General features: G+C 39.5%; 2 protein-coding genes across 4 annotated transcripts in view; one reads left to right on the top strand and one right to left on the bottom strand.

Annotated features, from left to right (window-relative positions):
• The window catches only part of LOC124157423 (NFX1-type zinc finger-containing protein 1-like), a 67,918-nt gene extending 50,230 nt beyond the window's left edge, over positions 1-17,688 (bottom strand). The window contains exons 1-2 of one of the 2 annotated variants that reach the window (XM_046532120.1): positions 17,532-17,688; positions 790-4,035 (exon numbers count right to left, since the gene is read on the bottom strand). In XM_046532120.1, coding sequence (XP_046388076.1) covers positions 790-3,997 — 3,208 coding nt within the window. In that variant the 5' untranslated portion in view covers positions 3,998-4,035; positions 17,532-17,688. The remainder of the gene's footprint in view (positions 1-789; positions 4,036-17,531) is intronic. The other variant, XM_046532121.1, reaches the window with a different exon arrangement.
• A 1,062-nt stretch (positions 17,689-18,750) lies between these two features.
• LOC124157422 overlaps positions 18,751-22,985 on the top strand; it is a 43,518-nt gene continuing 39,283 nt past the window's right edge. The window contains exon 1 of one of the 2 annotated variants that reach the window (XR_006864593.1): positions 18,751-20,542. Coding sequence is in view for 1 of the 2 variants with exons in the window: in XM_046532119.1 (XP_046388075.1) it covers positions 19,145-20,542 (1,398 nt within the window). In the remaining variant the exon portion in view is untranslated. The remainder of the gene's footprint in view (positions 20,543-22,985) is intronic. The other variant, XM_046532119.1, reaches the window with a different exon arrangement.

The raw sequence follows: 22,985 nt of genomic DNA, 5'->3' as shown, positions 1-22,985 counted from the left end.
TACTTATGATTTTTCATTATATTTTCCAGGGACAGCCATTTTTCAACCATTTTGCATTAACCAATTTGCATTTACCAATATTTAAAAAAGGGGTTGACCCAAAATTGCAATTCATCAAAAGAATTTGCCACATTATTGGGAAAGATAACTCAAACAAAAACAATATCCCCCCAATTCAGCCATTCAATTGTAGGTGTGAAAAAAAAGTTAAAGTTGATACCAACTTTTCATGGGTTGCTGATGCCTTTTGAGTTCTGTTCCATTTACTCATCAGTTTATCAATGAAAAGGGTTAAGGCTGTTGATTTTATGCCGTAAATAGCTCAACAAGTAGATCATGGACCAAAAAATGGAATGGAAAAAATACTAGTAAGTTTTACAGTATTTGCTGTCAACTGTGTGCACGTTTTACCCTAGGTTGAATGTGGCATTGCAGAGACTAGTAGAAGCTCACTCAAGAAAGAAGGTTTCTCTTCCTTTTCTCGAGTGAGCTGAGAAATCTTCTTTTTTTGATACACAAAGACATAAAAGGAACAAAAAAATCAGCATAGGGGGCTACAAAGATAGGTATAATAATGATTCCACTAACAAATGAAAAGAAAAAACAATGTATTTATACACCAATTTATTCTGGCGGTACAACTAGTTTCGATGCAGCTAATGACGACGCCGCAACTAGTTGTGCCGCAAGAATGAATTGGTGGATAAATACATTATTTTTCTATTTATTTGTTAGAATGAACTTCCACAAAGTTGAGCCTGAGGCTATAGTGATTATGATTCCACTTACCTATTTTTGCACCAAGTTTCTGTAGCATTGACTGATGCCTTGCAGCTCCAGTGGTTGTCATTCCCACAACATCACAATCCAATATAGTCTCCAGATACATGGCTTCCAATATCTCTGATTTCTGATTATGTAGGCCTTGATACATCTTCCTAGCTACCATTAGTTTTCCCTGATAATGATCAACAGCCTGAGACAACCAATGCCTATATAAAATCCATCTACGGTCAGGGTGCAATTCACTTACATTTTTCAAAGCTGATAATTCAGCAATTAATTTCTCATTATTTTCGAAGGGCTCTTCCAGTTTAGCTCGGAGGTAGTGAAATCTTCCCACATACATCATCATTATATTATTAATAGTATCTTGCTCATATACATCAGCTGCCAATACATCAATATTTAATTGTTCGATATAAGTCTTTATATTCTCAAGTGTAATTGCATAAAAACCTTCCATACCATGAGCAACTGGATCCAAGTCCTCCGTTGAAACATTGACATCAGTAATTTCATGATAAAATGCTCCAAAAAGCAGCCACTCGATCAGCAAAGAGTCTTTCAACTCACCATTGACGCTAAACCATGAAATTTGATGTTGTGCCATCCAATGCCATAATATTTTAAGGGAAAAAATTCCCACACCTTTCAAGCATTCTTTCAAGACTTCATTATTGTAATTCATTTCACGTGAAGAATTCTCAAGGTCTGCTTCAATTCCATGGAGCGCCATGCCTCGGATTCCTTTCTTCCGTCTCACAACCCTCATATTGTAATCATTAAGCTTCTCATTCTTCGACTGACCTCCGACTCTTACAATGTTGTCTGTAAACGACAGCATCCCCTCTAGGAATTGATCAAGAGCATGGTTTGTGAAGCAAACAACCAACATTGGGCCCTTGCGACCTCTTCTCCAATGTTCGGCATTTTTTAGCAAAATCCTTGCAATTATCAAGCCGAGGTAGGTCTTTCCTGTTCCTGGAGGCCCTTGAATCACAGCACACTTCTTGGTAAGGGCAGAATGTAAAGCTCGCCACTGTGACTCATTGACTTTCAGATGATTAAAGGGAGGCCAAAAATGTTCGTCAAGGACAGGGAACTCATAATCGTCAATTTCATACATTAAATATGGGTCATCAGCAAGGTAATTAGGAAGATGAAGTTCTTTGGTAACGTTTATCAAATAATCCTGAAGGGGAAAGTTTGTTTCATTGAAACTTTGAAGCACTTTCAAGACATGCACATATGCTTCAAAGTAAACCTCATTCTCAGCCATGATGAATTCTTTCTTGAACAAATCATCGTCTCTTACTTCTCCAAGGAGTTCACAACGTAAAATTCCCTTTTCAAGAAGCTCCACACGCCGCTCATACACTATCCCCAAAATGATTGACTTAAATGTGTCACTGGTGAAGCATAGAAGTCCACCATACATGAATCTCTTCGATCTTTTCCAGTTGGTCTTCTTAGGGTTTTTTCTGCTCATAAATTGAACTTCAGTGACTAAGGAATCACCATCCACAAACTGATTAATAAACCTAACTCCCCGGTAAAACCTCACATTTTCAATCCGCTTATGTTTCCTTTCTTTAGAAGCTTGCTGCTCGACAAAACTAGCAATTCCATCTCGCAAAGGAATCAGAAAGTCCTCCCGCATGAGATTGAACTGCACGTCCAAATAGTGCTCAACACTCTTGTATGGCCCATCAATCACTACTGGACATAAGTTCACTTCCACCTGGCAAATCAAGTCTTCTGGCAAAGGATAGACACTCAACTGGCGGAAATCAATACCAGGCTGCCATTCCCTTTTCGATTTGTCCTTGAATTTTCTTACATTCTTTTGAGTCGATGCACGCTCTTCTTTCAATGACTCCACAGATGCCATGAGTACTTTATAATCCTCATCCAATTTCCTTGGAATCGACACTTTCCTCAGAAGGCTCAAGCTTTGTAGGGCCATCACTGCTTTAGTTGAGTGATCGCTCAAAATTTCACTCGCTTTTGATGGCATAATATCGACCACATCTTGGTACAGAGTATAGAGGTTTTCAAAATATTTCATCACCTCATTTGAGCTATAGTTCATTTTGGCCACAATGTCAAAGGAATGAGCTGAGAATTGCTCCAAAATGCGGGGCTGAACTGAGTGAGCTAGCAAAGCAGCCAAATTTTCCCTCATAGTAGATGCTGACACCCTGGCAAACATTGCGGCAACCAGCATTATCATATCAGGCCGTAGTTGCTGCTTCAAAAGATGACAAAAATCTTGTTTATTGACATTCAAATGCAACAGTAGGTCGTCAGGATCTTTTTTCAGCAGTCCCTGAATATTAGTGTATCGAAATCCTTTAACGTCACCGCTCTCAGGCTGAGATTTAATGTCTTTCTTCAATGCCAATTTTTCCACCACCTCCTCGTCCACTGAAATTAACTCTTGAGGCTCAAAGGGATTCTGATTTGGAACATCATTACCTACATACCGCCCGTAGCCTCCTCGACCTCTCGGAACACTTCCACGACCTGTTGAACCTCTTCTTGGATTGTTATCTCGACCGTTTCCACGACCTCTTGGCACATTTTCAGTCGATTTTGGATCAATTCCAAAATCTCTCTGTTCCTTTCCACGTCCTCTCTGGTCATTTCCACGTCCCCTCTCGCCATTTCCACGTCCCCTCTCGCTATTCCCACGTCCCCTCTCACCGCTTCCACGTCCCCTCTCGCTATTCCCACGTCCCCTCTCACCGTTTCCACGTCCCCTCTCACCGTTTCCACGTCCCCTCTCACCGTTTCCACATCCCCTCTCACCGTTTCCACGTCCCCTCTCGCCATTTCCACGTCCCCTATGCTCGCTTCGATTATATCTTACTTCATTCTCATGACCTCTATGGCTACTTTGAGAGGTTTCTGAACTTTCACTCCCTCTCCTGCTACCAATCCTGTTCTCATCATCTCTCCAATTCCTTTCAAAGGTTCTCGACCCAATTTCTGAATCCGCCCTGCGATTTCCCCTGAACTCATCCCTGCCATGCTGATTACTTCTCGGGAATTGCTTAGGTATTGCACCTAGGCTACTGTCTTTATTTCTTTTATCAACAGGAATCTCCCTTGTACTTGACACATCTTTCACTTCAGAACTGGCACTTTCCACATGACTACTAGTGTTACTTCCACCACCTATTAATCCAAATAACTGATCAATGAGGCTCATTTTTTAATCATTCAGCATCATCACCTGCTGATGACAACCTGAGGAAAAAATGTGAATGGCATGATGTTAGTTCATCATAAATATGTAATTATCACAAAGCAATCTTTAACATATCACAAATGGGAACTTAAAACTACTCTTACTGTAATTACTCCATCTTCAAATCAAGTACACTACCCTCCCGATTATCGGGGCTAATGACAGGGAGGGGTGGCACAAATAATCGGAAAACACGGATAATCCAAACTTTTTTCTTTTAAGTTTCATAATCTTATGTAAATCAAAAAATCTATTATTACTTATGCACATTGTTTATTACATATTTTACATTGCTTTCCGAAATCGTTAAGACCTTTCTCTTCCCGACCACAATCTTTTCTGCGGTGTTAACATGATTGTACTTATATTCCTACTGCTACATGTAATACCTGGTTTCCGAAAACCATCTACCTGTGGCTGCGAGGTCACGGATTCAGAAAAGAGGTTTGCACGAATGCTTCGAATCGACTACGCAACGTCGAACCATACACTGACAGGCACCATGCCGAGTAGTCGCGTCTCCCACAAGTTTCCTGGGATAAAACTGCTGCGGGACGCGGATCTGCAATCACTGAGCCCGATCCCGCACTACGATACTTGGAAAAGAGGAGCACGGAACTCCCGTGAAGGCAACAGGTGAGCAATTATGCCATCGCGCAGCGGCAGTTATAGGAAACCAGGACTTAAAGCAAATTGTCTACGCAGGCGAGTGCCTGGCTATGACTCATGCTAACTCCACTTCTACTTCCCCTGCAGCTTTCACTTTTACTATTCCATTCCTCTCCAGCTTGGCCTTCACTGGTAATGTCATAAAAAGGCCCAAGTGCAACGAAATCTCCAGTTCCTTAGGGCCGTATTCAACCGCATGCAAGGCCAAAGCTATAATTGCGCATTTGTGATACGAAATATACAATTGAAGATCGTAAGTAATATTTCTCTGAATTTACGAATGATTAATCAATGTAGAATTTACGAAGAGCTTTTTTTCCCGCCACTGATAGTCATCTACAGTGCTAGATAGAGCAGACGTCCAATTAAACTTGAAACATTCCATGTCAGGGAGCAGATAAAATAATTCCACTTTAAAAAGAGGATTCGGATGGAAATAATTAGCCCGGTGTAGCATTGTATTTAAAAAATGCAAATATCTTGGTGCTTTTTCGTCCTATTTTATTTTTTTATAAAGATCGCAGAAAACTTCAAAGGGCTGTGAACTCACGCATGGATAATCCGCAACCCAGATAAACTGCAGCCGCATAATCGTGAGTCTGCTGTACGTGCAAGAATAAAAAGCAAGCCTCCTCCTACTAAAGAGTGTATCACATCACCATTGCACACAAAAAGCCAATGCTCATCTAAATACAGCATACAGAGATATCAAAAACACGGATCAGATATAAAGAAATCTTTTGAAATTTACATGTTAAAGTATATGAATGGTTGTTTATACTAAATTTCAAAGTTACAAATGCGGTCCCTGCACTCCGTCAAAACCAGCAACTGGCCCAAGCCATGTAACTACGTATGTAGTTAGGGGCGTACCCAGGATCATAACACGGGAGAGTGCGGGGGGGGGGGGGGGGGGGCAAGCTGCAACAGTAATAGAATAATAAAACGGGTACTGAACACTTTAACTACATAAAGTACATACATGGGTATGTTTAAATTTTATTAAAAAGGCTTATTTCCTGGAGAAACAAAATGGTATTATTTAAATTAGTAGGGTGGTCTCAAGACCTCCCCCTATAAAAAACCATCTCTATACGTCACGGCATTTGTCAGACACTGTCAGGATATGCAGAATAAGAACTAAGAGGGCACCAACATTCATCTCACTAAGGAACTTGCTTCTCTTCCAAAAGGCGTGAGTTAAAGGGCAGTTCCCTATTCTTAACCGTGTGATTACACATTATGAGTGTCCACCAAACAAAGCAGAAAAATTCATGCATAATCCCAGTTTCGCAGGGATATTTTACAAAATTTGTAAATATAACGTCATCATGTACTACGATAGCTAAGAATTTTAAAACACCCAAAATTACTTTTGTACTTTTAAATAATATTATATTTAAGTATTTACAAGGACAAGGAATGGGTTATTTAGCATACATTGAATGTAAAATTTAAATTTTATTCAATGCCAGCCAAGAAGCTGCTTTGAACTCATAAGTAGATGTTGATGTCAAGGGCGTAGCTAGGAATTAAGGCTTGGGGGGGATTTAGGTGTAACTAAGGTCTGTTCACTTTATCTTTGTGGGTGAGCTGGTGTGGCTTAACCGAGTTGGGGTGAGAGGAGGGAAATTTTATCTACACGTGACTTTCCCTCTTCCAATCAGCAGACAGTAGGCGTGGCCTAGCACTTCGGAATTTCAGTCGCTCTCAGACCTCCGTCGCGTCAACTTCGTGAATCTGCTAGCTGTGTTGACAAATCTCGCGCGTTCTCTTGGCACTCTTCGATTCTTCCATTTAAATCCAACTTATAACTTACTGTTCTTTATTCTTCCACTTCAATCCTTTTCCATCGCCTTTCCAGAAAATTTTTATTCACCTTTTGCATTCCCATCAGCACCGACTCACTCCCTCCACCTATTCCCTCTCAGTACTTTTCCGATCCCTTTCTTAACAAATCCTAACCCTTTTCCTCAACTCCGTATTTACTTTTGAGTATTACAACCTATATAGTTTTGTATACCTCTGATTTAAAAGATTAACATCCAAGCGTGTTTATTGAAGGTTCCGAAAGTGACTCCGAAAATTAAGACACTGACGGGAGGGAAGACGAGGAGGTTGATTTATTAGCCACAGCACTCCAGCAATAAGTACAAAATAAATTATGTAATAAAATACCCGTCGTGCTACTTTTCTCCATTCTTTTTGCATCCTCATCCTCACGGATTCCCTTGCAATCCCCGTTTATCAGAATGTTACGCTTATGTATGCCTTTCACCAGCGGTCTGGCATTTAGCGGACAATATCCTGGCTTCTGAGATGGGATTATCCTCAATCCCCTCTAAATAAGTAGCTATACATTGTATGCATTGTTTCGCCGCCGGACCCAAAATATCTGTGGCCACGTATGAGTCACACCTTTTCAGTGAAACACTAGGGCGCCTGTGTACATTTGGCAACGTTAAGGTTGCTCCTGCTCTCTCTCTCTCGGTACTACCCCTTCCCCTTCAGCGAGGCCCTCCGATAGTGTCCGGGATCTCACGAAAGCTGACCCGCAGAGATAAAATGAACAGATAATAATATCGGGGTGTGTGGGGGTATGGAATACTCACCAGGATAAGTAGTAGGTGCATAATAACTTGCTGAATTTTAAGATAAAAGGTCCAAAATGGTGAGTTTTAGGGCTTGGTGAGGAATATTTTATTTATCCTTACACTATTCTATCAGTAATATCAATAAAATAAAGTAAAATAGATTAAACTTAAAAATTTTTCTCAGCTCTGGGTGGGTTTTATCCCCCAAAACCCCCCCCTCTCGCTGCATCACTGGTTGATGTCACCTGGCATTCTATTTTTCGTGTTTCTGAATCTTACTTGAGGCAAGGCCATACTTCGATTCTGTCATCTTGTCTGACATTCCACGTTTTGATGCGGCTGTAAAATTTCTGCAAAGAAACTGCACTTAAAATTATGACAAACACATTGTAGGCCAGATAATAGGCGTTGTTGAACTTGGCACAAAATTTTACGTGAAATGAATTTGAAATGAAAGACTGAAATTCCCAGTTGGAGAATTAAATTCATTAATAATTCTTGCAAAATTCCAGGGACTTAAAGTTCACGCACAATTCCTGATTGCTGGATGCCCTAAATTACTACTTCTCCTCTTCGATTGTTCCTGATGGAGGAGGGCCATGCTGACGGTATCGCATTGATGCTGCTGAGTTTGTTATTATTCAGAGTCCTCAACCACTTCCCCCACAGTATGGTGGTTTCCTATAATTTTTTTATTGCCTAAATCGAAAGATTACTACTCCTGGAGAACAAATTTCACCTTTTTAGATTTTTAAATGATATCTATTTATTGCGATTAAATGAAAAGCGAAAATTTTCAAGCTCGTGAAATTGCGACGGCTAAGTATGAATGCTGGGAAAAGCCTGAGTGACATCATTCTGGTTCCCACTGCCGTAAAGTGAGGTGACCTTGAGGCAAGGATGTGTGCGCTGCTGCGATGCAGGCTGCTAGCAGGTAGCAGAGTACCCTGCTAGCAGGTAGTGCTTGGCTTAAATAAGGATTATTAATATCTTATCAAACGAAGGAAACTTTCCGACCATAGTCAGTTTCAATAGGTGATTATTGAGACATGTTTCCCAGAGCTCTGTGCCTCATCATCTCATGCATGTGTTGGTAATCTCAGACGATGGAAAATTCCTATCTACTCGTGTAGAAACTAGGTCCCAGTGACGTCACGTGGAGTGGCATCGCATGGGCGCCAATCCGGCCTTTTTCAAATGAGGTTAAAATTGGCCATTAACATTTGTCTAAACTAGGATTTCTAAAACCAAATAATTTGCATATCATGAATGGTGGGTAACAAAATGCAATCAATGCTTTTCGTTTTCCTTGATGAAGGAAACTACCCTGTTCAAGAAAAGCTTTCCTAAGGCCCGTTTCACATGGATGCGGACGGTCCACGCTCTGCGCTCAGATAAGGTTCCATTGTGGTTAATGGAAGCTTACACATGAGTGGGGACCGTCCGCGCGCAGAGGAGCCATCCGCATAGCCCCTCTGCCCCGCAGATCATCCTCACGCCTACGTGCCACAGAGACTGGTCAGTGCTTACACATGAACGCAGACGGCTGATGCGGACCAAGTAGACTTGTCAGTAGAATTAGAGCAAGCTTGGAGATAAGTGTGAGTGCATCTTTTTGCTATGGATAGTCTAATTTTGACACTCGGAAAATAATTGAAAAAAGTATATTCATCAGCACGTACATAGTTCAGTAATTATGATAATAATAATTTATTGACTGAAGGCAATGCAATTGCATAGTTTTGTCAAGTGGAATACATTTCATAAAGCATTAAAGCACAACAAATGATGGCAATAGAACACAATATGTACACAAATGACAATTAAAGATAAAGATCAGGAAAATATATAGATCAGTGGTAAAGGCATAATACATATAAATGATATGATTACCCTTACTCATTTAAGTTTTACCTTATATAGAGCATAAAATTCATCAATAGAATATAAAGGTTTTATATTAAAAATTTTTTGAGCTCAATTTTGAATTTATACAATAAATTGACCTCTAAAAATTTTTAATAAAAGAACATTTATTATCTATTGATGAATTTTATGCTTTCTGTAAGGTAAAACTTGAATGAGTATGGTCACTAAAGCGGCTTTTAATGTTCCCAATGGGAAATGTGGTCATGAAAGTGGCTTTTTTTGTGCCACTATAGGGTGCATCTAAAACCTCCTTTGACGGCCACTTTTCTTCCGTTTTTTTCTAACCTGGTATAGAGCAATTGTTTGAATTGCACTTACAATTAGCAGTACGACGTTCTTCTACCTCAGCAAGCTACACACAGCTGGCATTGGGCCAGACGCGGATGGATTTCGACCGCGCGATTTGTGAACAACGGCGACTGCTCTCAGTGTGCACGTAGTGCGGACCGACCATGTGTAACAGGCCTAAGCGAGGTTCTTTGGTGCTCGTAGTGAACTACCTTCGACACTACTCTTCGGAACATATAGCTAACTAATCCAAAGCATCCGCTTTCTCATTCCAAATCATGCCCTCATGCCCTGGGGCCCAGAGGAAGCAAACATATACTCCCTTTCTCATGAGGGTCAGCAGCATGGGGTGTATGCCCATGCTGCTGATCCGACACTGTGTCTGCTCAAAATTATCATATGAATCTCACATCATTCACCCAGTCAAGGTTCCATACTTATTATTTAGCCCTTTCTGTTCTTTAGAATGACTGGAACTCAAATTTCAGTCACCAGTGACCAATGTACCAAAGATATCACTAGCATGGATGACAGCATGCTGACACACAAGGTAAAATATACCCCTAGTTGCACCCATTATTGAAATTACACTCTCAAAACCAATAATAACTGCACGAAATGAGCGACCAAATGATACTGAATGATTGCAAGCTTGGAGTCTTCTAATCCTACAGCAATTTTCAAGTTGCCACACCCTGTAGTTTCATGCAGGAAGGAGACTCAAGATTGCCCTGATAGCAATGTGGTAATGCATTAGATAAGTAAGGAGTGCTAGCAGAAGCCCAGCACCAGGATTTTCAGCTCCACAATGAAACAGATGTACAAAATTTACCAAAAAATGAAGAATTATAAAGGATTTTATCTATTTGGTGCTTCACCCTGATTGATGTCAATTGCATTCGTATTGGTTGAGAGGAATTGGAGTCATAGCCTGCCCTAACCATTCACAGTTGCCACACCAGCCCACTTGTGTGATGGCGTGATTGTGCACCATTTACTCCATGAGAGTTCACTGTTCTGCTGGTTTACAAGCATAGCGGATGGAGCTGGGGCACATAGCACTCTGTGATCTCAGAACCGCATCTCACGGTAGTTGCCTCCTGGGCAACTTATACGTGATTAAACTGTGCGACAAGGTGCCAAAACGTTTAATTTTCCAATGTCGCACAGAGGCTTGACGCATCCTGTCAAACTACTTTCAAAGATCCGTGATCATGCCCCTACACATGAAGCAACCACCAATGAATGGTTCCCGGAAGACTGTGCTTAAGATCACGAAATTTACTCACTCCTAGAATACAAAATGAATATTTAACAATTTACTCTCACTTTCGATTTCCAAAACTAGAAATTTTAGAAGTCATTCACTCATTGGACCTTGGGGTACTGTTCGATTCACATTTAACTCTCACACGGTCACAGCGGGAACCAGAATGACGTCACACGGGAACCAGAATGACGTCACACAGGGTTTTCCCTGCATTCATACTTAGCCGTCGCGCTTATGTGCACTTGAAAATTTTCACTTTTCATTTAATCGCGAAAAATAGATACAGTCATTAAAAAATCTAAAAGCGCGAAATACGTACTCCAGGAGTAATCTTTCGATTTAGGCAATAAAAAAATAATAGGAAACCACCCTATTGTGTTAAGTCATCTTTAATTGCAATGAGAAAGTAAAAATTTATTTCATAACAATGAAGAATTGAGCAGATATAGTATTAATGTACTGTTTTTCTATACATCTTTCCAGTATTTCGTCACTACAAACTAGAGGGTATATATAATTTCTGCTACAATAATAGCTCTCTCTCCTCTTCTCTGATTTTCTAACTTCCCATCACCTTTCTCGCTGCATTCTTCCAGTAATGCACGCTAATCCTAGTGTAACTCATTTTCCACAATGTTTCAGCTGCTGACAACTCTGCCTCAATCAAGCCTACCCCTCTTGCCAGGAGTCAACCTCATTCCAAAGGAAGGATTGACATGATCTGGTGATTTTGCTGAAAATAAACTCATCGGACTCTGGTTTCCAACCAGGAGAGAGAGTTTGATGTCTGATGTTTCCGGATACATCACATTCTTTGCCTTGTACACAGAGTTAGGGAAAGGGGAGGGTTATGAATGGAAAGGTGCCAATGAGAAAAGAGTGTATGTCTGATCCAAACAGAGAGTGGGGTTTTAAAAATTACCAACACTTAGCATCACAGAGAAGGAAAGGTTATGTCAAGAAAGGAGAATGGACATGGAGCTTTTCATTTGATAGACATTGGGGATGTGCGAGTACTTGAAAATTTGATTCGAGTGAATTAGTTTCAGTTACAGAACTGTCGAGGCCAGTAAGTTGAGATTCTGCCGACAGGAGGTGCTATCATGAGACAATATCGTTTTTTAAGTTGATAAGTCATTCTAATGTCTTAGCCCAGGAGTTTCAGCTTTTGTCGTTGAAATAACTTTAAATAAAAATTCCCAAGGTTCCCAAATCTTTCAACTTTGATAAAAAAGTGCTTGTCCAGCTACATAAGTGTGTAACAAAAGACAACTTTCTGCAGGCAGCAATACATTAATGTGGACACGTCAAAACCTGCTGCCTGAACATGTGGAACGATTAGTATTTCTGCATGGGAATTTGAAAGGATGAAATATTACGATTATGAATATCAATTCATTTAAGTATATATCTTCTATATTATTTCTGCTGTATAGATACCTTTTTCTCAACTTATACGCAACCAAACTCTGCGAATGAGGTACCAAAATGCACAGAATTTATCAGAGAACATGCGACGGCATATCTTACTTCCTAAATATTGCTATTGTTTCCTAAAATTGGTTTTTAAATAATAAAAAAAAACTGTAAATATACCTGACGTTAACGGCGCACAAACTGATACATTTGTTCATTTGCAATAATATCTCGCATTCTTTAAATAACTTTTATCAAAATGTGGCTGATTCCACATTCAAGTCTCCTGTTGATACGTAAGTATGAGTCATCATGTGCGTTTAACAGAGGATAGTGTAATTATTTCTAATGTTGTGTTTAAAGAGGTCCTCTGACTTCAATTTCTGCATGAACATTCCAATTAAATTTGTACGTAAGACCCTGCCTTTTTTATCTACATTTTAAAATTAGAAACGCGCCTATCCCTCTGTGGACCTGCATTGAAAAGAACGGGGGAAGCCCGCTCGTATAACCTTTATTACAATTGCACAAATACCTTTACTGAGGGCTCTTCTGAGCAGTTTGGATACATATATTAATTGAATTGTCAACATATTACTGGAGGTAAATTAATTTCAGTTGTGCTTATGGAACTCTGCCTCACACATTAATTTTCATTCATCTCTTAACACATTGCGTACCGGGGTAAGCCAATGTTTAGAATATAACTTTACCCAATCAAACGTTATGATGCATCAATTCATTATGAATGATGAACAGCAACTGAAAATGTACTAACGAATACATATTGTACGCTTTAAAATTGTTTAGGTTGACGTGCCTAAATGACGAGAATCTTTGTCATCCGTCCGGAACGTTCGGGAAAAAAATGACGAGAATTCTCGCCATCCGTACGCAACGAGTTAATTGTGACATAATTACCATCAACGTTCCCCTTTATCGTTTCCTTTTTAGATCAAGCTAAGACTTCAGAAGAGAAAATTCACTAGGGGATTGGAAACATGAGAATATGTTGGAGCATGCATTGTTATATTGCTTAGTTCAGGAATTGCCACACTCAATTCGACTCGTCTCGATACTTGCGAGTAGTTTTCAACTGGACTCAAGATCAAAAAGTACCACTCACACATCCCTGATACACATACACATTATTTTTTTGGCGGAAAATAATTTCCAGATTTTCTATAAAGTCCAGTTTATGCACCTTCTGCTGAGTGTGAAGGACATTTGCTTGGATTAAGTCACTTTGGTGGTCATCTTTTACTCTTTTGGAAATCTGCTAATTATTTACATAACATTGGAGATTACATTAAAAAAAAACTACAAACGTACCTTTCTAAAATAATTTTACCCTGCAATAACGTTAATTATGTGACAATGTATCAATTAGCACTTGTGTATGCATAGGCATTCCCAGAATCAAAACTAGGGAGGGGGGAAAATAGCTTTGGTCATTTAAGTAGTAACTTTTTTCAAAGGTCAATGAAACCAAATTTTTAAGGAAATTATGACAGCAATTTATTATTTTTTGCTTAAAAAATACATAATGAATTTTATTTTGGTTCCATATCTTAAACTAATATCATTTTTCTTCAAAAGGAAAATTTGTTCATAACTTTTGTTTTGAACTAACTTTATTTTTGCTTCAAGGGTGGGGGGGGGGGGGGGGCAGCTGCCCCCTACTGGGTACTCCCATTGTATTTGTGCCCGTTAATATCTTTCACCTCCATTATGAAGTATCAAACCTGGTGGGAGATTGTTATCACTGCTCAAGTGTCTCTTGAAAATTGTGGCATTTTATTGTTTCCTGTTTGCGATGACTATGACGTCACACCAAAGGCTGAACGCTTTCTGATAGTATGTGGGAAACGCACAGAAGATGATAGGTATATAGGATAGGTTCCTGATCAACTCAGACTGAATCCGTTTCCGATGCCACTAATCTGATGAGACTTTGAAACACCTCCCAGATATCCTGACCCCTTATCTTATATTACTCCTCTTAGACATTTTTCTTGATCTTGAATTGGTTTACCAATGAATAATTTTGTAAAATTAATCAAGAGTTTTTTACCACCATTCATCGTCTTTTGCAGTGCTAGAGCAGAAGTCCAAGTGAACTTGAAACGTTCCTTGTCAGCAAGTGGATAAAATAATTCCATTCTATGAAGGAAACACTAACAAAAATATCAAGTCTGGTGTAGACTTGTATTAAAATGAAATAATTGTAATGCTTTTCCATCCGATTTTATTTTTTTATAAAGATTGCAGAAAACTTTACAGGACTGTGCATCTCATGCACGAATAAACCGCAACATGAATAATCAGCAGCTGCATAATCGGTAGTCTGCTGTATATAGAAGCTAGCCAATTTGATTCCTCCATTGCTTTGCAAAAAAACCTTTGACTGGAAGAATCAACCTAAACACAAGCCAAGGCTTTGCCACACACTTGCGCTGCCCCACCAAGGAAGTCATTACAACTACCTCTTGGAGGGACCACTGACGATCATTCATCTATCCTAGGTATGCAACTAAACTTGAACCCTCGTATACAGCTTTTCTTCCCCCGCACTGCAAAGAAGTGCTCGTCCTAGTGTGGTTAATGTACTAGGGTCTAGAGGATAGGGCAGGAGAGGAAATGGATGTTGCGTGACCATGGCTCGAAAATTACAGGTATAAATACATACGCATTTTTTGCCACAGTGGGTACTTTGCTCACATTATTTTTCAGGTACAAAACAGTGCATTTATGGTATATACACACAAGTCGGCTTATTCTTGAGCTCACCGAGATGAACCACAAATTACAGCAAAAATCAAAGAATCTTCCACACAACAAAATTAATTGTCCAATAATATTTTTTTTTACGTACCACCAACTACAAACTCTACATTACAATCATAGAGGTAATATAAAGTGTTGAAGAACTAGGGTAAGCACTCATTAGCATCATCATTATTTGAAACGAATTCTCCATAAAGAATTACTTTCGTTTGTTCTTCAGTCTATGAAGGGCATTCCGTACGTCATGAAGAAACAAGACCAAGACCCAACTTGCACAAAACAATGGATCCTAAGCAGCATCGAAAATATCAAAAGAATTTTTGCACATAATAAATTTCATCAACAAAAGAACACAGAGCAGGCAGAAAGCCATCAAAAAAAAAAAAAACCAAGGATCAGGGACGACAAAAACAGGCACATAAAAAAGTCCCAAATGTAATCCAAGCTCTCTCCTGACCCCAGGCTTCCGCTTTCACCTCGGTCACCATTCGGGTCCGACCCTCTACATGTGTAAGAGAAGGAAGAGCTTAGAGAGGCAAAGTGATGAAAGTTATTAGGACGCACCTATACATAATCCACAACCTCGTGAAATTGAGATGCTGACAGAGGGGCTTAATTTGGGAAACGTGAAATCTTTATGTACCTCGTCCGGTGGCAATATTGTTAACCCTTGGGCTGCAGGACTTCACAATTTTACCTGCCATCTAGTGCAGAAGAGACCCCTGATTCTCCATACCACAACCTCAAGTCATTTCTGACGTTAAGCTGTTTGTTTAAGGTTATTAGAAATCTAATGAACTACACTGCCTCAGTTGACTCTCTTGCCAGGTGTTAACTATGGAGAGACAGCCAGAAAACTCACCACATGGCTTCAGCATTGACATATCTTGACCTTAATGCCGATGAGAGAATTTTTTTAAATGGAAGAGTTCTGACCCATGACAACGCCCATCATCTCAGCGCTGATGCAGCCCAACTACTCCTGAGCAATTTCAATGGGACATTTTCAAACAGCCACTGTGCAATGTCGACATAGTGCCGTGTGACTTCCATCTTAATACTAAAATGAAGAAGTGGCTGGGAGGGAAGCGTTTTCAAACGGGCGATGAGCTTCAGGGCAAAGGTAAAAATCATAGGAAGTCATTGGCGGCAACATCCTATGAAGAAGGTAAAGTAAAGCTTGTCCATAGGCACAACCAAATCCTTGCTGAGGCAATTATGTCGAAAGGATACCACAAGTGTGCTCAACACTTATTAGCAATGAAATGATTTTTCATCATTCACTTCGTCTTCTATCCATGACCCATCAAAGGTCGAGAAAAATGGCCCTCATAATTGTAATTTCATTCTGTTTTTCTTTTCCTAATTAAACTTCCTGACGCTTGTCTAAAGCTATAATTTTTATAATAATTACAAATTAACTCATTTAATCATAAAATTGATTATACTGTATTTGTGTTCCTTATCATTAAGTCATCCTTAAAAACTAGATATAGCATCGTCATAAGTTTTTACTATTAATATTATAGGTATTTGAATCTAGGCCCATATTGACTACTACACACCTTTCATTAATAATAACGACCTACTGCATGTGGATAGTATTTTATTTTGTTAAAGAATACGCCTAAAACTGCTGTTTTTGAGAATATATAGATATATGATATAACATTGAAAATTCCAAATTTCCAAAATATGTGAACCCCGTCAGCTGGGGGAATTCCCCAGACTCTCCTTGGTCCAAACCTTGATCCGTACAGTACGGACCTTTGGCGAAAATTTCTCAGTACTAACTCTGAGCAACTATAGGGAAAACTGTGTATATTCTGTGCTTTTGGAACACTTGCAGGGTACAAATTAGGTATAGTTTGTGTATACTCTGAACAGTCGAAAGCTGCATACAAATGTAATGAAATCTGTGAACTTGCGGTACAGTATACAGTATAAGGTAGTTTTCATACACATTTTCACATTTTTTTACCACGGATGATGAAACCACAGCAACATGTGACATGATGCTCTTCCACAACCAAAATAAGTGACGAGAAAATTCCACTGAAATGTATACCGTAAATTTTACTAAACTGGATGCCCTGATTCCACTACTTTGAGAAGTATTTTCTTACGTTACCACCCAACATTTTACAGTATTTGACCACCTTAGCAACAATGACACGGTGCAAACGTCCATTTACGCTTGCCATGGGAAATGTGTAAAGCCATCAAATTCAACATTTCAGGACGGCCTTCATCAACCACCAGGAAATCCCTTTCGATATGTAAAATCGTTTCTTATCCCCGCGAATGAATGCACAACACAAAAAGACTGACAGTTAAGATACCTCACAATGCCTCCACGCGTAATTGCCACCCCAATTTCAAATAAATTTTATCAAATACAATAATTAAGGAAATCGTCATAGGGCATATGCCATTACTACGGTACTCTGGGCGGAGATGAAAATTTTCATTCCCCATATTTCATCGACTGATAATTTCTCGCGACTGCTGACTTATTGTTAGTAACATTAGGTTAAAGTACCTTATAAGAACATCTGCAATAAGCGCAACAACTTCCAATACAGCAGCGTGATTGCTGGCCCGTAGATGCCGTAAGAAATCCTAAGACACCCTACACTTCTAACCACCGGCAGCCACACAAAAACAAATGCGAAAAGTCGCGAAGTCGGATATGCGGAATAGCTGATATGACACGTGACTCATGTGACCACCCAGAAAGGGGGGGAGGAAGAAAACTGCAACAAAGCACTTCTCGGAGTTTGAAGAGGGGAGGACGGGAGGACGGGGAGGAGATTATGATGAGTACTCGATGGCGGGTTATGTATTCCGGGTAAAATTAGGAGATGATGGATGAATATGAGGAAAAAAAACTCGAATACGCTTTTTCTCCATGCTGATCGCAGATAAGGATCATGAGTCACTTTTCCTTAAAGCCCTTGGGTTTATTATGCATGCTATAAAAGCTATCTCATGGAAAAAGGCTATATCTTTTGATACCCTATCGGTCGTGACGATCTTTTGATATCCTATCGTTCGTAAAATCTATCCGTGGTCGTGACGCGCAGTCTACTAGCTGTTTCTCCAGCATATTCCGACCGTGTTCTCCAGTAAGGCAGTAAGCTTGAAATGACAAATTTATGTTGGCAACGCGCCGAATGAGATTAGTCTGTTGACAGTAACATGCAGTGTATGATGCTTTATGCTGGTTCGGATCCTTGAAATTATATACATATTAATAGTTTTCGCAATTAAAATGATACTTTGTCTCAATGATATAAACCAACTCATGTTCAACATGGTCCAACGAAATCGATTGATTCGGCTTTAATTTTGTGAAAATTCGTGATGAATGAATGAAACACAACCTTTGTAATTTTCACAGAAATTTCATTACTTTATGTACTCGAGAATGACACCCCAGCATCGAAACGCGTCGTACCATTTAAAAAGTTCTGTGAAAATTACAAAGATTGTGTTTTATTCATTCATGGTTCAATCACAATGATCTCTTTGCGCAGAAACCCGGTTTACATACTTTTGTGACTTTAAATTTGTACCGTGTAAAAACCGGCTTAACTTATTATAATTATCGTTCACCAATTTGATCATGAGATGATTATGCATAAAATGTTTGTGGCTTTTCGAACGATTGCGATACAAGCATGTTTTGGATATTAAATGTCTACCAGTTCGTGACCGTTGGGATCCTTGAAAACTTGAGCAGCCTCTATACTTTTCTGAAGTGGACTCAGATCACCCAGCGCGACAATGAAGGTGTGGAGAAATCTTGTACTAAATGTGTTAGAAGGCAAAAATGTATGCTATGTTTTTATGTTTATGTTTTAGTGAACTCATTAATTTATTTTCTCTTTGAGGCTTGCTCGTCGCTTTATAATTTACCAGGCTTTTCGATTCGGTGTGAAGAAATTGTGAAGCCTCGTACAAGTATGCTCTTATGGTGCTGTCATTTTGGTCAGAGTTGGTATTCACAATGTTTACTGTATTTTCTGTCCATAATGATTGTTATTGTGAAAGTACTGGAAAAGATTGGACTACTTATGAAGCTAAGAATCATTGCAGCTTGTGACAATTTTATGCTTAAGAGAAGCTTCCGGACTTAAGCATCAAATCAAAATGGATTTGCCGTCTACTGCATTCTGTCTTAGCTCGAACTCGGATATGGCTGTTAGTTTTGATGAATGGTTTAGACCCAAGGTCGAGTCTCTCTCAGGTATTGTTGATTTGGATTCTGTAATGATGAAGACTGGCAATATCGGCGGAAGTGGTAGTGTTGGTGGTGTTGATGTATTGGACCATGCAACACAAAATCTGTCTGAATTTGAAGGTTTCTTGCTGAATGATAGAGATCATAGACCCTCGACGAGCATGGTGGGAGCCGGCGAAAATTCAGAATCTCATCAGCTTGACGACTTGGACAATGCAGATATATTGTTGCAAGGAAAGGAACATGAGGTGGACAAGGACTGTTGTGATGCAGGTTCTAATAAATTGACGTTTCTTGACGAGCCGCTTGATCTTGCGCAGCATATTTTGATGATTAAAGAGGAGAAAATTATACCTGATGATTCTGAAGAAATTCCAGTTGAATCCCTTCGTAAAAAAGATTATAGTGATAAAAGTAGTTCGAAATCGTGTGATGAGGACTTATGCACTTTTAACATATTAAACTATCGAATTGACTCAAATATTTCATCACTTGAGGAGGCTGTGGTGAACACCGTAAGTGTTGCGACGTCGAAAGAAAATTGCGATGGGATTGTGGATAAATCTTCGCTGGTTTCGGCTGAGACAGGGAAAGCTACGAAGGCCAAAATCACCGTTCGTAGTGGCATATTTTCACCCAAACAATTAGTTCCCAAAGTAATCGTTCCGAGTGATGGGAGACTGGTTGCAGCGGATGAGGCCCCTGAAGATGCTCAAATTGTAATTCGCAATGTTGCAGGTGAACCACTGTTCCATGGTAAAATATCGGAGCTTCTTTCCGCCGCTGCCAATGTGAGTGGGGGCCCAGTTTCTTCTCTAGTCCAATCAGCTAGTGCAACTTCTAAAACTAGCACTTCGAAGGTGCCTGCAAGAGTGGGTGCACCGAGTAATGTGATGTCTGTGTTAGCTAACGGTGACAGCGCCCTTACCAAGACCCTTGATTGTGCCAGCGCTTCTGGAGATGGTATTGGAGTTTGCAGCAATGCAGTCAAGTTAGAAGTGGGTGATAACCCCCCGGAGGAGGCTGATTTAGAAATGGCTGAAGAGCAGGATGTTGAAGATGATTTTCCTGATCGCATCAGCAATAGTAAATCACTTAGACGTATTCCCGAAGATGGACCAGTCACGGAAGCCCTGGCAGAGTTAGGAATCACCACGGAAACAATACTCTGCACGCTATCAGGAATGTCTGGGAACAACGGAGGTAAAATGTGGGTTTGCCATGCTGAAGGTTGCCACAAGTCATTCCCTCGCCTGAGTATGTTAAAGATTCACATTCTTGGCCACTATGGAGTGAGGCCATACAAGGTAATTGATTTTGATTATTTGTTGGAGTTTCCAATAGTCTTGGTGGTTTGTTAGTTATGATAATTTCTCAGGAGCAGTGAAGGTCAAACCTTCTTTCTTCATGTTTTCATTTAGAATATTTGTTTGAATTTATGAATGGTGTTGTTCGCATTCGCTTAAGGGGCTAAGGCTTATTTGATTACTATTTTACCCTATATATAATCCTTCATGAGCCCTAGGGCCTAGCTATAGGGTATATACTTATATGGGATATTTTCAATGGGCAAAACATTTAAAAGTCACTGAGTTCCAGGAATTGGGAACGTTTATAACTTTTCCCAGGTCCTATTATTAGCAATTAACTCTTTTAGCTCGGTGGTTACTTTTTAATGTTTGCATCTCCTACTGCATGAGGTTTCATCAATTTCCAATGCATAGTAATTACACACCTGCTGATTTTAATAATGCAAAGCCATATTTGCTCTTGTTGGGTTTAGCCATTATTGGGTGCACTTGGGGATATAAGCGCTTAGAGCTCCAGGAAAGCATGGTAGCAGATCTATATGTAGCATATTCTAAACGTCCTTGAATGGAACAGTTGAAAGAGCTCTAAGTAAGTAAGTAGGGGCTTTTGAAACATCTAGCCAACCACCATTGGCCACCTTGAACCAATATTTGAACTTGAGTGAATCAGCAACGAGTCCTCAGGCAAGTGGCAGTGAAAAGGCTGCTCTGAGAAATAACCAAGTGCTAAAACTGAGCTGCTACATATAATGGTCGCATTCAGGGGAAATTCCACAGCTGCTATGGTAGCACTCTGTGCGTTTACTCTACCAGAATATGCCCATTGCCAATCCAACAGTAGTGTTGGCCTACTCTTTTCATATACAAGTGTCATCATGGTTTCCACCAATTTTCTTTAATGTCTGTCAGAATTTCCTTGACAGAAGCTTTGAAGCTGAGGTCATCTTCATTTGCCAAATGTTGGAAATCCCGCTTTATAAGGTTATCCCCCAATGCACTGAGTTTATAATGGCCAGTGGGGGTGCTGAAACGAGAGATCTCCATGCAAAAGTTGCCTCTTAAATTCTAATGAAATTGTTGTAGATAGCTTTTGAATATCAAAAAATGTTATGGAATCTAATAATAAGATATGTACCACTTATGGGTCAAAAAAGTTTCTCTATAAATGGAGCTGGGCCAAGTGCCAGTGGAGTTGTGCCTTTGGACAAAATTTGACTTTCTCTACTGCTGTATACAATTATAAGACATGACTGCAATGCAAATGAATGAGAGTGACATGGTAACAATTTATTTTTTTTACTTTTCAATTCATCATCATTAGTCAACAATCCCAGGATTGGTTTGACGCAGCTGTCCATTCCTCTCTCCTATCAGTTGGCCTTTTCATAGCAGATTCACTTTTCAATTATGGAATAGAATTCTGGATAATATGCCTCATCGAATTCTGTACTTCATCGCCCTGCAGTAAAAACATTGTAGCTACATGGAAATTCTTACATTCTTCTTGCTGTTTTAAATTTTTTACATAAAACCCTCAATGAGGGTAACAGCATCCTAGAAGATAGGCACTACAAATTATTTGATCTTCAACTGCGTGGTCTAAAACTGTGTAACAACAATAGATGTATTCAAATTTTGTCCGAGCAAATTAGTGTTGCCCTTAAATTTGTTGGTAGATTTTTCTTACCCATTGTACATATATTTGCATTTAATTGACATAGTCCATTAATTTAAAATTGCTCTAAAAAATTCCTGTCGTAAATGTGTACACCTTTTAACTTTACATAGTTTTGTTTTTTATTATATAATTATTAGCTAAATTATATTTATAATAAAAGGCGAGTAATATGCCTCAACTTTGGTGTATGTTGTCAAATTTACAGGAATGACTGGTAAATCCTGGGCATTCTGTTTGAAAAAATCCAATTCAGGTTTGCATATCTACAAAATAACCCTTTTACTGCCATTGGGCCGATATATCGGCCCTCGCTGGTTGTGCGAAAACTGCCTGGGGCCAATTTACCACCCCGAATTATTTCTCTTTTTTTCGTGATTGTGGCCTTTTCAACAGCTCTAATTTAGGCAAACCCCCATAATCTATCTATGGTTATAAGATATAAATATATTTTAAGAATTGGGAAAAAATCTAGACGTATTAAATAAAATTTAGTAGCTGAAACATTTTTAACTCTGAAATGTTGCTAATTCCAGAAAATAGCCTTGGCAGTCTTCCTGCATCCCACCTGAAATGGGCTGGCAGTAGAAGGGTTAAAATTAGGGAAGAGTCAGGAAAAGATATAAGAAGGGGGATGAGGAGGAGTTGATATTGGGCGACTGCATGTGTGATTGAGAGGGTTAAGGTATTGTGGAATAACATTTACAGGGTGTCCAGTGACCAGGAGAACCAAGAGAATTGGGAATTCTGCCTGAATTATTAATG

The sequence above is a fragment of the Ischnura elegans genome, chromosome 4, assembly GCF_921293095.1.
Source record: "Ischnura elegans chromosome 4, ioIscEleg1.1, whole genome shotgun sequence".
Taxonomy (NCBI): domain Eukaryota; kingdom Metazoa; phylum Arthropoda; class Insecta; order Odonata; family Coenagrionidae; genus Ischnura; species Ischnura elegans.
Note: the sequence above shows the minus strand (reverse complement) of the source record. Positions and strands in the feature narration are given on the sequence as shown.